The following is a 16,040-nucleotide window of genomic DNA, read 5'->3' on the forward strand; positions in this document are numbered from 1 at the left end:
GTATAATGTGTGTATATACCTGTACTGTCTATGCTCATGATGAATCAACGTGAGCTGATACGAATATTTTACTGAATACAAATCTATTTCTCTACTGAGCTTACTTAGATCCGCCTCACACACCTTGGTAGATCTCTCGGGTTTTCCAAGTTTGGTAAATCCTGTTGACACCTTAAGAACTCTAATAATATCCACAGGTACACTTAACTATACTCTAACATCAGCAACTCTTCCCGCTGAGAAAAAATAAATAAATATCCTATCGAGTTTAGTCTAGAGATTGGTGGATTTTGATCAGTGATGCGAGTGACATCTATGCAGTGATTGCATTCGAGTATAGAATAACTTTCCAGAAACATATAAGTAACTTTCCACAAATATTCAAATTACTTATCACAATATTTTACTAATTTTTCACAAATATTAAAGTACATTTCCCCATTTACAAAGAAAAATTAAAATATATGTGTGTCACTATTTCGTGGAATGTAATGAAGCTGCCTTGAGTTGTGACGCAGAGTCGTCCAGTTACTACAAGCTCTATGAGTCAACTAACCGTCTTTACACTGCAATAATCTCAAAATGTGAAATTTTAAAACCCTTTACAGCCTTTCTGTCACCTTGGTTATAGAGATAATTTAACATGAATTTAACTCCATCCTCGAATGCAATAAGTTGTGGCTAACATGATATCATCCACTTTGGGACGGGTGCAGGGCAGCAGAATTAGTGACGCGATGAGACGAGGGCCGTCGTCAATAGGCGGCCTCTTGGTGAGGAGAGGATATCCTGTCCCTGTCTGCCGCGGCCTTGTCTCACACAAACCTGTCACTCCTCTACAGGCTAACACCCAGTTATGGCAGCATACACCAGTCAACCTTACGTGCAAGACACATTAGGACCGTCATACACTTGCTATACTACAGAGACTACCTAGTCAGATCCTCAAGGGTTGCGGTGATTCAGTAACTCTCTTCACACTTGGCTGCCCAGGCGGGGCACTTTCCAGTAAGTGACAAGTTAAAACCGTGCTGTGTATTGGTTCTGGGTTTAATAAGCCAGTTGAGATACCTTTTCCCACACCACAGAAAAGAAAACTCCAACGCAGGAACCTCTGAAAGCCTAATCAGCGGGCACTAACTTATCGGTGTTAAAAGCAACGCGCTGGCACGTGAAAAAAGTGATGTTTAAAAGTATATCCTAATAACATGTGTGACTTGCCTCCTGCCTAGATCACACCAGCATGGGACACATCACCTCCATATTGATACAATGTGCGGCTTCACTTCACAAAAGAAATATTGGCTGAGGAGGCAAGTGAAATATTGTGGAGCAAACAGTGAGCACGAGACTGGGGATAGCGTCCAGTCCTGACCCACAATACACAGCGCGTTGCATCAAGTTACCAAAGAGAGGAATCTCCAGTGATAAATAAATTTATTACTCTCATCAACGGGAAGTAAATTGTATGAGGTATCCTGTGTATAGAAGTACCTGTAGCGACAAGAAAAAGTGACCAAAGAAACTTATAGATCTTCTTAGGTGCAACTACGATCAGCTCTACCATCAGTGAGATTTGGAGACATACTGTACGTCTTGTGATCGTGAACCCAATTTACTGAGACCAACATAATGCTGTTTTTTTTCACATTTGAGAGCACCAAGTTCTGTAAGGGATTTATATATATATATATATATATATATATATATATATATATATATATATATCAGTTCTTTAATTATAACATCGATATAAACTACATCAGTGTTAGTCTGGCTTGCTGAGATTCAATTGCTGGACGTAGGTAAGGTAAAGTACATCGAAGTCCAACCTGCCATTCACTGTAATAACGTGAGACTTCCTGCCACTACCTACAGTACCCAACTGTGTTGTCTCCACGCCATACATATACCAGGATACTGTAAATACATATATCCATCTGATGGTACAGGGTGTGTTAATGGTTGAGTGATGGTACAAGGTATAGTGTCAGTCGGTGTACCTTCCAGTGTGGTCAACTCAGGAAGTTGAGAGATAATGAGGGTGATAGTGTGGTGGTGATGACCATAGTGAACACGGTGTGGAGTAACGTCACACTCTTATTAGCCCTTTAGAAGGCAGCGGCCCAACTTGGGTATTTTATTTCAGCTAACGCCAATGATTTTATTCAGCTGAGAGATACCTCTGCCCTCTAGAGTAAGGTCAAGTGTGTTGGTTCAGAGATAAATGGTTCAAAAAAATTATTAAGAAATATCAAGTCTAAGTGTCATACTGGAACTATAATTTCTACCTGAACCTATTTGTACTTTATATTTATTATGAAACTTCTTAGTATGCATCTGTGACTGCCCAAGTTGTTGTATTATTAATGAAGGAATACTCGCATCTATTCCCATTAAAAGAAGCGTCAGTGTTTACCCTGAAGAAGATAATCTGAGAGGCGTTCATCCTGGAGTGGGTCCGCCAGCCATCATGGCAGCAGCCGGGGGCCTCGCACTCCACCAAGGAAGACCCACCACAAAGCTATCACATCCCTGCCTCCCTTGGGTGGCGGTGTGCCTACTGGTGTTGCAGTGGGTGGCGGCCTCACCGACCACTTCATCTACGACCCCAACTGTGACCTCAACCAGTGCACGGTCATTCGAAGACCTTTTCCCAAATTTAGACGCACCTGAGCTCCACGCTATTCCTCGCTGCGCCACTGGCATAGAAGACGAGTGTTTCTTGCCCAGCCTTCAACCCATGGTGAGTATGCGCTACTGTGTCACTTCTCTCACTGTGAGTATTACATCTGGCCTACACTGCCACCTTATGCATGTTGCTTAGTCGGAATGAATCATATGAACGTGAATGTCACCATGGAAATCAAACACAACGTTAAAAGACAGAGATCTATAAAAAAAATTGATGACACTGACATCCTCCTTCAGTTGCACCTGATTAGCACAAACAACTGAAGGTGTCGGGGATCACAACACACTACAGTTTAATGTAAGTTCCCGTCTTTCAATATGTATTTGACTTCTATGTAAATTAGATTGTAGTAACTGCACACGACTGGGTTTTGTTGTCAGCCAGAGAGATTTATGTTCACTTGTTCAAAATATTTCTTCTCGTCATTTTAATGTTGATTTCACCTTAATTTTACAATAACTACATTCAGCTCATCAAAGAAAACAAAAATAAAGTTCAAACAAAAACTTTTAGCCTCGGTGGAGTTAGGATTACAGAAACTCTCCAGGTTACGTTCATTCTGCATCACGAACAACTTTCAGAATTACGAGCTTATGGGACCGTACAGTGAGCGGGCAGTTGCGCAACATGACACACGGTAACTTGGGGAATTCCAAATCCCGAGCGTGTGATGTTGTATACGCCAAGGTGTATAACATTCAGAGTTAAACATATAAAGCTCTTGGGATATGACCTAGAAACCAAGAATCATTGGAATTGACGTTTCGACCGAAATAACAATAACAGCGACCACCAACCAAGAATACCTCTTAAAATATTCTCAAACCAAAACTTCAATAAATCCAGTCATTAAAGTTATCTTGTTAAAACTAAATTCGTCATTGACAGACGGACAGTATAAGAACCATTTATCCCAGAACTTTTGGTTTGAATGTCGAGATTTTAACTGTTCCAACTTCCACGCCTTCCACCGCCCTCTTCCTTCAACACGTAAAACTTCAAGTCTTACAGATTACTATAAGCTATTGTGCTCTGACTGACAATACTATCCTAACTTTGTGACTTTAGACTGTTAAAGTATTTCACGATTCAATAAAACTCTCTCCCCCGAGACCTGATTGATTGATTTGAGCTAAAACAAAAATAATAACTACAATAAATAGTATAAGATTTATACAAACACTCTACCTACATACTGATTATAATTTCATGGTTTATGTGTCGTCAACCTTCAATATTCTGAGTTAATACTGATTATCAAAAGTTAGCCCTCGCGTTTATACCTGCTGGCTGCTGCTTCCCTCGGGGGCACTGGCCTACCAGTTGATATCGTTTTATAATGATTTAACCCCTAAAATAATAATCATGCTATATGTCAAAGTTCTCCCGAAGAATAGAGGAAGAAAGCAAGCATTAGTGGTGTGCTTCATAGAATTGAAATAGCAGGTTGTTTTTACAAAAGTTTGCAAGATCTAGTTATTTGGACGTGGTTTGATTTTAAATAAGCACAGAAATGTTGTATATGAATTGGGAAGCAACAGGAACAGCTTATAAAGAAGAAATTTGACTCACGATCACCCAGTAATGTTCCTCCTTCGGTCACTCGAATCAGCCGATGAATGCAAACAAACAAAGGTTGCAACTTTGCAAGACCAAAGTGGGTTTTTTTTTCTGAAGATTATTGTACTGTACACACTCAGCCTATTCTTTAAATTAAATTGAATTAAATTAAATTAAATATATTTACCTACTTCAGGACATTATTTCGCAGTTATAACCTTTCCACTGAAATTATTAGTCAATATCACTGGTAACAAATCGTTTTCTTTGTTCTAATTTCACCCCTATGCATAATTTGTGTATAATTGTTATTTATATATTTTTCTTATGAATAATCTGTTAAACACTCCAAATAATAGAGACAGTCGTAAAATAATAGCCTCTGATTTTAGCATTAAGTTAAGATTATTTTAAATCTGAGTGTTATGGCGCGACAGATCGCCCCAAGTGAAGAGGATAAAAGTATAAAGTAAAAGTAAAATAAATATTATGGAATAAGGAGGATTTTTTTTTAAAGTATCTCTCCATATCTACCACCACTACTGCTTTCATGACCACTATTGTTTTAACACTACAAACATTACTACTATTAATGGCACGACTACTACTATTAACGGTACGACTAATACCACTACTACCAACACTAGTTTACTGCTATTAGGACAGAGATGGTGCTGAAATGGACAGAAATATTAAAAGCCAAAAAAAAAACTTGGGACAAAGATAATTAATTATAAATTGTTCACGGGAATAGAGAGACGGGAAGAGGAAATTCGAATTAAGTTTTATCCAATGAGGTAAAACGCCATGGGTAGATGAAAAGCAGTGACATGACGAAACATAGCGACAATTAATTATCTCATATTTCTTTCACAAAACAGGTATGCGCTTAAGGAATTAAGGAGAGCTGAAATGCCTCTAAATACACGCCACAAATACAAATAACACAATATATGATATAAGATACTTTGACCTCATTGTTAATAAGGTCAGTCTTTTCCATCCTGTCTGTTGTCACCTTATCAGATTCCCGACACAACTAGGTCAAGGCATCAACTGTACGGTACTGGCTCACATTGTTTGAATTACTGCTTCCCTAACACCTGTACTACGAATGATATTTCTGAATAAACTGCTATAGATTTGTTTTGTAAATAAACTCGTATGATGAAAAAGTTTTCTACATAGTAAAGTATCGTATCCTTTTCGCCACTGATTAGCCAGTCAGTCATGTCTGTTACGACCTGTTGGGCTGGCAAGTACTGTACAGGCTCTAAAACATACCATAGCCTGTGCCGGTGTTAGTATAGTCTGCCCTCAAATGACCTCTCACTCTGTGTCGTCACAACTCTCTCTGGCAGGTTACTTCAGGGTGTTTACAATTCTATAACTCCCAAAAGGTTCGTTCTTGAACTGCCTTTAGTGAATTTTACCAAGTTAGTCTTCATGTTAATGCACTTTAATCAGTTTTAGCAGGTTCATTAGTGATGTATTGGACGTGATTTTGACGGTAGTGACATCCTTTTCCTTCGACAGGGTTGGCAGTCTGCCCACGCGTTCTGTCGAAGCAAAGGAGGGTTTCTAGTAGGAAGAGACAAGCTTTGGCAGATAAGGAACATTTGGCCTCCCAAAAATTTGACCTGGCTTGAGAGTAAACTCACCAAAGCTGTGGACGTCTTGACCTCCCCCGTCAGGAACCTCACCCTTCATGACCTGACATGGACGGCCCTCACTCATCATGAAGGACACTATCAGTGGATGTCTCGGTCCCCGGGTAAGTGTGTGTGTCTGAGAGAGAGAGAGGGAGAAAGGTTCAGTAAAATTGTAACACAAATTTACATTAATTTAGCATGTATATAGACAGTGCAAATATACAATATACAGAGACAGTACGTGTATGCAATACACATAGACAGGGCAGGTATACAGTGTACAAAGGATGTGTAAGTATACAATCAGTATCACCAAACACCTTTTATTTCCTGGTTAAGATAATCAGATCACATCTATTATCAAGTTCTTGGAAGAACCAATTTCTCAGCCAAAATTCAAGACTGGACACAGTAACACATACACTTAACACCTTAAAACAAGCCTACAACACGTGGAGACCAGTAAGAACACTGACACCTTAACAGCATGTCCTGCAGCCGTGGGGGAGTTTGTGGCCTGGTCTGAGGAGCCCCATGTCTGGAACAGAAGTTGTGCTGCCTTTCATCTCCACAGCCAGAGCTTCCGTCTTCATTCCTGTGATGACCTTCTCCGATTCTACTGCCTCATGTATCCTACTCCATTGGGTGGGTGTCCTGCATGGTACTGTATTCTGAACTCTAATATATAATTTCATGTCTCAATCATCCTTTCTTCTACCAATGGACACTTTTCTCCACTTCAGCTGCCTTCTTTGTCAGGGTCTTCTGAGAGACACTTGATGTTTGGCCAACAGGTCATCTCAGCTGCAAGGTGATAGCTCAGCTACTTGCTCAGCTCATAAGGTCTGTAAATTTTATCACATTTACCATTTATCGGTTGTTTCGGCAGCTTGTCTGTTCCTTGTTACTTTGTTATGACCTTCGTTGTCCAATGTTAATACAGGAAGAAAGCTGAGTACCAAGAGAATACATTCAATGTCCGGTAGAGTCACTATGGATAACACCTTTTTCACAACAAATCCAAGGTTATGAACGCACAACCAGTGGTGAAAATTAAGTGTTTCTTCTGTACCACCAACACCAACACAGCTTTCAAAAGATTTGTGTATCTTTACCACATACTGTACACCCTATCTCTTTCCGGCACCTTCGTGGTGTATATTAATATAACCTTTTCCTATTCTATTTTTATTTTCTTTCTATTCTTATTTTTTCGCCCCCTAGGCCCCGTTGTGGGTCATTTTACCTGTGCCCGGTTGGGCACCACTGTTCTTTGAATCATTATTAAGACAGTTGCTGGTGATTATTCAAAAACAAATTTAATAAAGGACATAACCCTTTTGCTTGCATCATTCATAATTACAGGGGATACTAACGTAATCTAAAAAGTAAATGAGACAAATTTTTCACTTTTAAAGTGGACTCCGCAGGCACTTGAGAATTTAATGAAATTCATGGAAATCTGGACCTTGACGGGTTACATATCAAGTCTCACCTCAGGTTGTTCTGTGGACACTTCAGTTATTCTATTATTTATTATGAATAATCTTGAATAGAAAAATCCTCTAAACATCTTTCTTTTATTTAAAGTTCCTCCTTCCTTCTCTTTATTCCCTTCACAATGGGATGCCACTTTTAATATTTTATTTGACTAACAGCGGACAACCTTGTTCAGGGGGTTACCGTAAACAGTATAATCTTTCAGAAGTGGAATTGGACAGCATTGAGCTACGTGTCACAGTCAACATGGAGGTGAAGGATGACTGGGTGAGAGTGAGAGAGGAAGAGTTTTCCCAACTCTCCCTCACCTGTACTGCCCATCACACCACCACAGGCCTTCCTCTCACTCACCAGCCACCCATATTCTGGAGTAAGGTACTGGACTGCACATCTTTAATATTGTCTTATTCTTTGTCTGTCTGATTGTTTGTAACTAAACATTAGTAAAATAATACTTGCACTTAAATTGTTCACTTTATTTTATCTCAAGATGGTATATCAGTTCCAACTCTAAGAAAAATATTGTGCTGTAGTAAATTGCTCACATCTACTTAATATTTTCAGGATGGAGTCTATATCAACTCTCACACCAAGGTACAAGTTCCAGCAATCATTCATGACTCTACCAAGTCATCCTGGACGGAGGAACACACTCATATTCTCCTGAAGCAGGGCACCTTCTGGTGTGAAGCATGGGTCACCAGGTCAGTCGACCGCCTAGTGAGTAACAAGGTTCTGGTAACATTGGACAACTGGTTAGTGCTCATCCTCACTGCTCATCGCTATGAGGCTCCTGGGGTCACTCTCCAAAATAGCATCAGTGACATACGTCACACCTTCGCTGCACCCTTTAACAATTATAAATATACAATAGACCCCATTTCTGTGTTCAAAAAGGAATTAGGAACAGCCAATGTTCTCGCTAAATACCGCTTCCAGGTGCATATTCCTGGCATTATTGACTCTTCCAGTAGGGTCCTAGAGCTTTTCCAAATTTATAATCAAGAATATGAAAAGCTTTATGAAGCTCATGGCTACCTAAATTCATCCTCAGCTGCTCTCTCAACATACTGCTTGAATCACACAGTAAAGTACAACAATGGTAATCACATCAAGTGGCCACTTACAAGAGTAGGGAAGGCGAACCCTCTTAATTACAGGTGTGAAATTTATGGCAACAGGTTACAACCAGGTCATTGTCGGTGGAATTATACTCATGGAGCTACAATAGATTTTGATCCCAGCAGGTGTAAGAGGTTTGACTATTGTCCCCACAACTACATTAGCATCGCAGACCACATTTGTCTCTCGTTCACCAATCCAGACAGTTGGGAGATCGGCTTCAATGATATTTATAAAAACGGTTATGAGAGAAGTATTCTTGATTCCATTGATTTTCATAAGAAAGAAATGGATGGTTATTCTGTTTATGACACAGTGAAGCAGTTTTTAGGAGAGAATATGGGATACAATCAAGTATGGCTGCCAGTCAAAAGACTTGTGCCCTGGGGCCCTCTCACCTTCCTCGGTGCAGGAGCTTCAGACTACCCATACTATCTCTATAAGGGGTCAAAACTCTTCAACATATCATGGGCACAACACCATCCCAACCCTGACAAAGACTGTCTGGCACTTGATATAGAGACAGATAAGCTGTTAACTCGACCTTGTGAGAATACCCTCCCATTTATTGGTCTGTTGAGCATGCACGGTTTGAAGAAAATTCCAGATCCAAACTGGAAACAAAGTGTTCCAGAATTAATTGTTAACGCATCCTGCGATCCAGGTTGGCATTCAACTGGACTTAAAATTCACCAAGATATATGTTACAAAATGTTCCTAAATGTAGAAAACTCCAGTTGGGGGAAAGCTAAAGAGTTTTGTGAGAGGAACAATGCACAGTTACCTACACCAGGTGTAGGCTTCTTAGACTGGGTGTACAGACAGTATTTATATGACCAAGGTGTGGATGATGTATGGATGAGTATAGAGCCACTACATCAGACTAACTTAGGTGAAGAAAATTCAGGAGTAGATATGATCAACTGGAAGGCAGACACTGATTATTCACTTCAGTTCACATCACTCACTGTTGATGGCTGGTCCAGGGAAGAAGGAGGCACCACCAAAACAAACATATTATGCCAGAAAGTTCCTCCAGTAGTGTTACCAGTTCCCATTCAGGTCCACAGCAGTGAATATACTGCATCAAAAACTGTGTGTGTAGATATTAGCCATGAAGGAAGGCTGAATACTGACACTGATGACCTTAAGTGTTTTATGAATGGTAGATTAAGGGACCTTAAAAGTGGCAATAGTTTAGATTGTTTATATAAAATTGAGCAAGTTAGTCAAGGTTCCTTTTACTGCCAAGCTTGGATGATGAAACCTTTCCAGTTGGTTCACTTCAATATTCTAATCAATAGAAAGCCACAAACCTTAACATTTGCTGTGAGTCTGTCCCAAGAAACAGCCTACATACCCAGGCTCCATGATGCTACATTTAATACTTTAGTCCCACAAAGAGTGAATTCCATGCCCTGTGTACATTCCTTTATAAGGAAACTTAAAGTTGAGTTAGAAAAACTAAAACTTTCAAATGTGCTAATAAATGCAGACAATTTCTTTTACTCAGTTGATGTATCAAAGAAAGAATTAAGTCATAATTTCCTCGTGGAATTTGAATTTATAGACAACAAGGCAATGTTGACAGAGGGAAATATGTTTGAAATGTTTGAGAAAATATTTGCAACAAAGGAAAATTTCTCTGACTGCTCCATTTATAGCATAAAGAGCACTGTAGGTTGTGTCAGTGAGGTCACGGTGGACTACGGTATCAGCATCAGGAATCTCACTTGGCCTAAGAAAGAAGCCAGTGGTGTTGTGCTGCCTGAGGAGTTGTGCGTCACTGAGGGAGGAGAACCAGTGACCCGAGAGTGTGTGGGAGACTTCCTGGTCGGCTACCAATGGAAGACGCCGTCTGGAAACTGCACAGAGGAGCCTTCCAATATCACCAAGCAGCTGTGGGAGATGAACAGGAACAACTCATCTTCATCACCTGATGCCATAACAACACTCTCCATCCTCACTGCCAATGGAAGTTTACTTAAACCAGTTGACATACACCTCATTGCTACCAAGTTTCAGAACCTAACAAACAAAGAAATAGTGACCAAAAATGACCTAGAAAAGATTGTTGACACCCTTAATAATGTCATGGAAGCTGATGATAAGGTATTTGAGTCAGTTCAAAATAGATTAAATTCTTCAAGTATTCTCTTTGAAGCATTTGAGAACATCACATTTAAGGTCAAACTTAGTGAAGGTGATGAGAACTTAAAAGCAATCAGAAAACACATATCAGTTGAATGCCTGGATTTAGAAATAAATTCTCCTATCATTGGTTACATGTCCATGGTAGAAGGACAGAAGGAAGAAACAGTGAAACAGGACTCTAAAGTTGACTTCAACGGCAGCGATGCTGCTATTATCTTTCCTAGAAACCTCACTCATATTGTGGCTACCAACTCTGGCAAACTCGCCAAAATGCAGACTGCTAGAAAGAAGTTACAATTAACTTTTGCTGTTTACAGAACTTCAAAGCTATTTCAAGATCATATATCCTTTCCCAATCACTCAGTCAATAGTCATATCATCCAAGCTACATATAATGGTCAGGTTGTCAAAGATCTCAAAGAACCAATAAAAATATTCTTCAGACCTAACAAACAAGGAAATGATTCCAAGTGTGTGTATTGGGATTTCACAAAGAATTCAGGAAGAGGTGGTTGGTCAAATACGGGTTGCTGGGAGGGTGAACCTGAAGGTGACCTCCAAGTTTGTTTCTGCAATCACTTAACTTGTTTTGCTCAACTTATAAACTACAACGATGATGAACTTGAAGGTGTCCATGCCTTAGCTCTTGACATCATAACAATAATTGGGTGTTGTTTGTCAATAGTCAGCCTGTTGTTGGTGTTTACTACATTCTTGTTGTTCAAGAAGTGGAGACGGTCCTTAAGCAACAAAATTCTGGTTAATCTGTCCTTATCTGTTTTCTGTAGTATAGTGATCTTCTTGGCAGGAATTAATCAGACCTGGAATGTAATCTTGTGCAGGAGTGTTGCTGTAGCCCTTCACTACTTCATCCTGGCCTCCTTTGGCTGGATGTTGGTTGAGGCTGTGCACCAGTACTTGAAGTTTGTCAAGGTGGTAGGCACTTATATTCCCAGATTCATGTGGAAGGCATCTGTAAGTGCTTGGGGGGCACCTGTGCTACCAATTATTGTTGTTCTTGTTTATGACAGTACATTGTATGACAGTGGACATAGTAATTCTGATGCTAAAATATGCTGGATGTCCAGTGAAGGTTTTATGTATGCTTTCCTACCACCACTGGTGCTGACAATGACAGTCAACTTGATCATGTTCTGCCTCATCATCTACGGTGCTACCTGTGGTCGTGTTCGTGTTACCTCAACCATGTCTGACAAGGAACTCGTAATGAGCCAGTTGAAAATGGCCATATGTGTTTTCTTCCTCCTTGGTTTTACCTGGATCTTTGGTATCTTGGCCATTTGGAAAGGACGCCTCCTATTCTCGTACCTTTTCTGCATTTTCAACACTCTCCAAGGTTTCTTCTTATTCCTGTTTCATGTGTTTCGAGAACGAAGTGCCAGGAGGCTCTGGAAAGAATTTCTTTCTGTCATAGAGAAGAAAATAACTTCTTCTGAGCAAATAAATTCTCAAAATATTAACAATTCGATGCAATACAAAAATAATTCAAACAGTGTAACTTTTAACCAAGGAAGAGAAATATCTATTAACCCTCGCAGATCCCCCAACAACCAGGGACCCAGAGGAAGTGTTCAGTCTGCTCGCACCATCTCCAGTTTCCTTCACTCCCGTGCCAGTTTTAACCGTTAAACAATCTGCAACTTTTTCTGCAGCTGCTTCATGTTGACAGCATGAAGTTAGGAGGTGCCTATGGTGCTTATATTCATGAGTCACATAGTACAGGACAAGGAACACAAAAGAAGTTCAACTATCATGAGACACAAACAATAAAACAGCAAGTATTACAGTATCTGTGTTTGACCTGAGGTGATGACAAGCATTGACATTTTAAGTACAATACCAAAGTAGGAGAATGATGGTCTAAATTTGCTAATACCTTATTAACAATTGAGTGGATACAACATTCATTCACCTCTTTGTCCCTAATGGTTGCTGTGGTTTGTACACTGGGCACCCTTAGTCCATCCAGCTGAACTGAATTTTACGGTTGGGGAAGTGAAAGCAGTTGAGTGCAGTACTGTACTGGACACTCTATCACTCTGTGTACTGATGGCTTATCATACACCGGGCATCAGATCGAAATGAGAAAGCACATATAGTTTAAGTACAAAGTATTATATCGTATTGAACTCAACTACTGTACTATATACGGTATAAAAACATTAGAATTAAGGTTATTAGCGAAGAGTAATAGAAAACCTGAATATGCTCAAATATAGTAATTAATACCTTGAGGTTATTATAGTAAAGACTTGAGGTTATTATAGTAAAGAAGACCAAGTTAACTCACAATACTATTCAGCGCTCAGTACAAAATACACTTGTGTCACCTCATCTAACTGTTGATAGTTAGTGAGATGTACTCTTGTATATTTAATCCTCAGCTTGAAACATTTGTCCTCAGAAAATTATCACTAAAAATCTCATCTGACTTTTGCCATTTCCCTCCCTGGAAGAAGAGAATTTCACACTACAGTATAATGAAGACTAAACACTTGTCACTGCCAACTTGTGACATGGCTCAAGCAAGAGTCACTGTGGATAAGACAGTATAGATAACAGTCACAGTATATGTATGTGTGGTGGCCAAGTGGGTCCTGTGCTCGTCTCCTATCTGTCTTAAGTGTCTCTGGTTTGCCATGAAAAGGAACCTAACTTTACATTTAAGGAATGATGGTGGCTACAGCCTCCTTGTGTATCAAAAGTGAAATCAACATGAACTAAGCTACTGTGTTTTGTGAAGTACCAATCACTGAACAACAGAGGTTTTAGTGTGTGTGTGTGTGTACATATTTTATTTGTAAATATATGTAAGTTTGTACATATGTAACTATAAATATTACTCAGCACAGTTTAGTACTACAGTAACAGTACAATACTAAGCCAAGAAATCCTCAACATATCAGCTGTCATCCTGTTACTTGTTCAACATGTACTTCAGGATCCTTCAGCAAATATATAACTGTACAGAGCTTTTAAATTTAAGTAATATGTATTATATAATCATTAATGTTTTATTCCCTTATTAAATCCATATTTGATACGTAAGATGACTGTGGACACTACCAGTGACATGAAGTAGTGCAGTACTAAATGGTGTACAGTACTGTAATTTGAGATAAAAATATTGAATGCCTAAAATAAATACATACAGATACAGGTACAATATAAATATTTTCACAATTAACACTATGTACATATATTACAATTACTATTCATTTACTCATAAGAAATTAGTCAAATTAGATCACATTTTACTGTAATATTGGGGTACAGCAGTCAAGTGGATACAGCACTTGCCTCCTGTTCTATGGGTTCACTCTTGGCACACCCCGGTCCACCCACTTAAGTTACCAAACTTTACATTTGGGGAAATAAAACCAATTAAGTGCAGCTGTCCACAATGCCTCCTTCTGTCCTCAAAAATGGCTGCCGGGTGTTACCATATATCCATAATAACCAATGGCACATCTTAGAATACATATAATACTATTCAGGTTACAAATTTAGAAGTACTGTATACTTTTTAGATCTTTATTTACATTAGTTTGCTGTACACTACCCATGTACATCATGAATGTTCCCCCAGCAACTTATCATGTGATGTTGACATTAAGTTTCAGTTAAATCATTTCTAAGAAGATAATGCTTCTTATGACAGTAAATATTGAAGTTTTACAAGACTGGATAGGTGGCTGGTCAAACAGGCTGCAGTCCTGTTCTAATGGTCCACAATCCTAATGGTCCAGATCTATTGGTCCACAGTCCTAATAGTCCACAAACTTAATGGATGGGTGAAGTTAAGTAAGAGATTGCTCATACTGTAGCCCACTTGACCTACAGCCACAGGAAAGTATGTACATTACTTTACAAAAACTTACACATCATAGAGAATGGAAAGATGTGTTGAATGCCGTAATATAAACACTGGGTATCTCTATTTATACGTTTGTGTACATAATCACTGGTTTACATACAGAGATTAAACACAGAAGCGTAACAATGAATATCAGCTTCTTCTACGACTGTTGGGAGAAAACAAGACAAGTATTTCAAGGTGATGTCTGACCCCCACTGAAATTTCTAACAGGATATGTAGCTGTGGCAAAATATGGACAGAGAATGCAGTGTCAAACTCAGCCTAGATATCCTAACCCACACCATAGGATAAAGAGCATTACCATGACCCACCTAAATTACTGTCTATATCAAATCCCATACTGTATTGATTTGCTCAGTAATTCTAAAAAGGCATTGCAGACTGAAAAGAAATGGCTATAAATCAAGGGCAAGTTTGATTATCATCATTTTCCATCTTTATTCAACAACTTATGGACCCTATTTTATATAAGGAATTTTGATGAGGGGCATTCAGCACCTTTAATGAGTGTCTAATTTTTGTACTGTACCTACCATGCTGTTGTCTAGCACAGGAGTAAAATATCATATCAAGATCATTATTGATGAAACTTATCATTTCAAATTACCTTCACCATTCTTACACACATGAGATATAACTAAACTATTTACATGATCATTCTGGCAGTGTACAGGATCAACAGGCCATTTACATAAAAGGTCTTTCTGTATTTTACTACTTTGTATAAATACTGTATATACTTTGCCCTTTGACAAAACAATTTTAGCAAATGTATTTTGGACTTATGTTTTTATACACAATGTCTAAGACAAGTAATATGCACTGAATTACCTGTATGTACCTTCATACAAGTATTTCTTTATGCATTAATTCTCCAACAGTCATTTTCTGTATTTGTAAACATCTGTTAAGTGAGCCTGTTTCATGAGAGATGGCTGGTAATAAGTACTGTTTTGTGAAGGTCAGTACAATAAATCCTCTGAAATAAAAACTGAATGATATCAAACTATCCACTTTCATTTCAAATGTATGCCTCGCAATATGGTAAAAGGGGACTCTTAAAGCAGAAGTTCATGCACACAAACTTCATAGCACATTTCTACACATTATTCAAACATCCAACACACCTAACACATTATTGTAACATTAACCTCACTCTCTTGCAGGGCTTTAAAACACATTTTATATCAGGAGGCACTGTACTAGGTAACATTCTGGAGGTAGTACTGTACTTCTCAGAGAAAAGCCAAGGGTTATATGGCTAAGATCTCATTTTTAACAAACACAGTCAACAAGTTTGGGTATTTTTTCTTATTATTTCACCATTTATTAGTTTACTGTAGTATGGCACTGTTCAGGTCACATCAAGTACAGGATCATATTTTCCCACCATAAGAATTCTTTAAGTAACAGCAGCCGTCATCCCTGAAGATATTAGAAAAAGTTCTCTACCAGC

At 38.8% G+C, this 16,040-nt stretch overlaps 1 protein-coding gene across 3 annotated transcripts; it reads left to right on the top strand.

The window, feature by feature from the left end:
* Positions 1 to 1,709: 1,709 nt before the first annotated feature.
* Positions 1,710 to 15,590, top strand: LOC121862124. 3 transcript variants are annotated; one of them, XM_042360124.1, is made up of 5 exons: positions 1,710 to 2,746; positions 5,792 to 6,029; positions 6,394 to 6,552; positions 7,613 to 7,782; positions 7,972 to 15,590. In XM_042360124.1, exons 1-5 carry the CDS (start codon positions 2,474 to 2,476, stop codon positions 12,331 to 12,333), a joined length of 5,202 nt encoding a protein of 1,733 aa, XP_042216058.1. In that variant the 5' UTR covers positions 1,710 to 2,473; the 3' UTR covers positions 12,334 to 15,590. The 3 variants fall into 3 exon arrangements, with proteins under 3 accessions (XP_042216058.1, XP_042216059.1, XP_042216061.1); XM_042360125.1 differs by having other exon boundaries at positions 6,406 to 6,552; XM_042360127.1 differs by lacking the exons at positions 1,710 to 2,746; positions 5,792 to 6,029; positions 6,394 to 6,552 and adding an exon at positions 6,562 to 6,750.
* Positions 15,591 to 16,040: the final 450 nt, after the last annotated feature.

The sequence above is a fragment of the Homarus americanus genome, unplaced genomic scaffold (assembly GCF_018991925.1).
Source record: "Homarus americanus isolate GMGI-L3 unplaced genomic scaffold, GMGI_Hamer_2.0 scaffold25013, whole genome shotgun sequence".
In the NCBI taxonomy this organism is placed as follows: Eukaryota; Metazoa; Arthropoda; class Malacostraca; order Decapoda; family Nephropidae; genus Homarus; species Homarus americanus.

What these genes read in the sequence shown, in the direction of transcription:
- LOC121862124 (XM_042360124.1), top strand. Translation starts at nt 2,474, where the DNA reads ATGGCAGCAGCCGGGGGCCTCGCACTCCACCAAGGAAGACCCACCACA. An exon ending in TGCCCAGCCTTCAACCCATG is followed by an intron (nt 2,747 to 5,791) that starts GTGAGTATGCGC and finishes TTCCTTCGACAG; the next exon opens with GGTTGGCAGTCTGCCCACGC. An exon ending in CACCCATATTCTGGAGTAAG is followed by an intron (nt 7,783 to 7,971) that starts GTACTGGACTGC and finishes TAATATTTTCAG; the next exon opens with GATGGAGTCTATATCAACTC.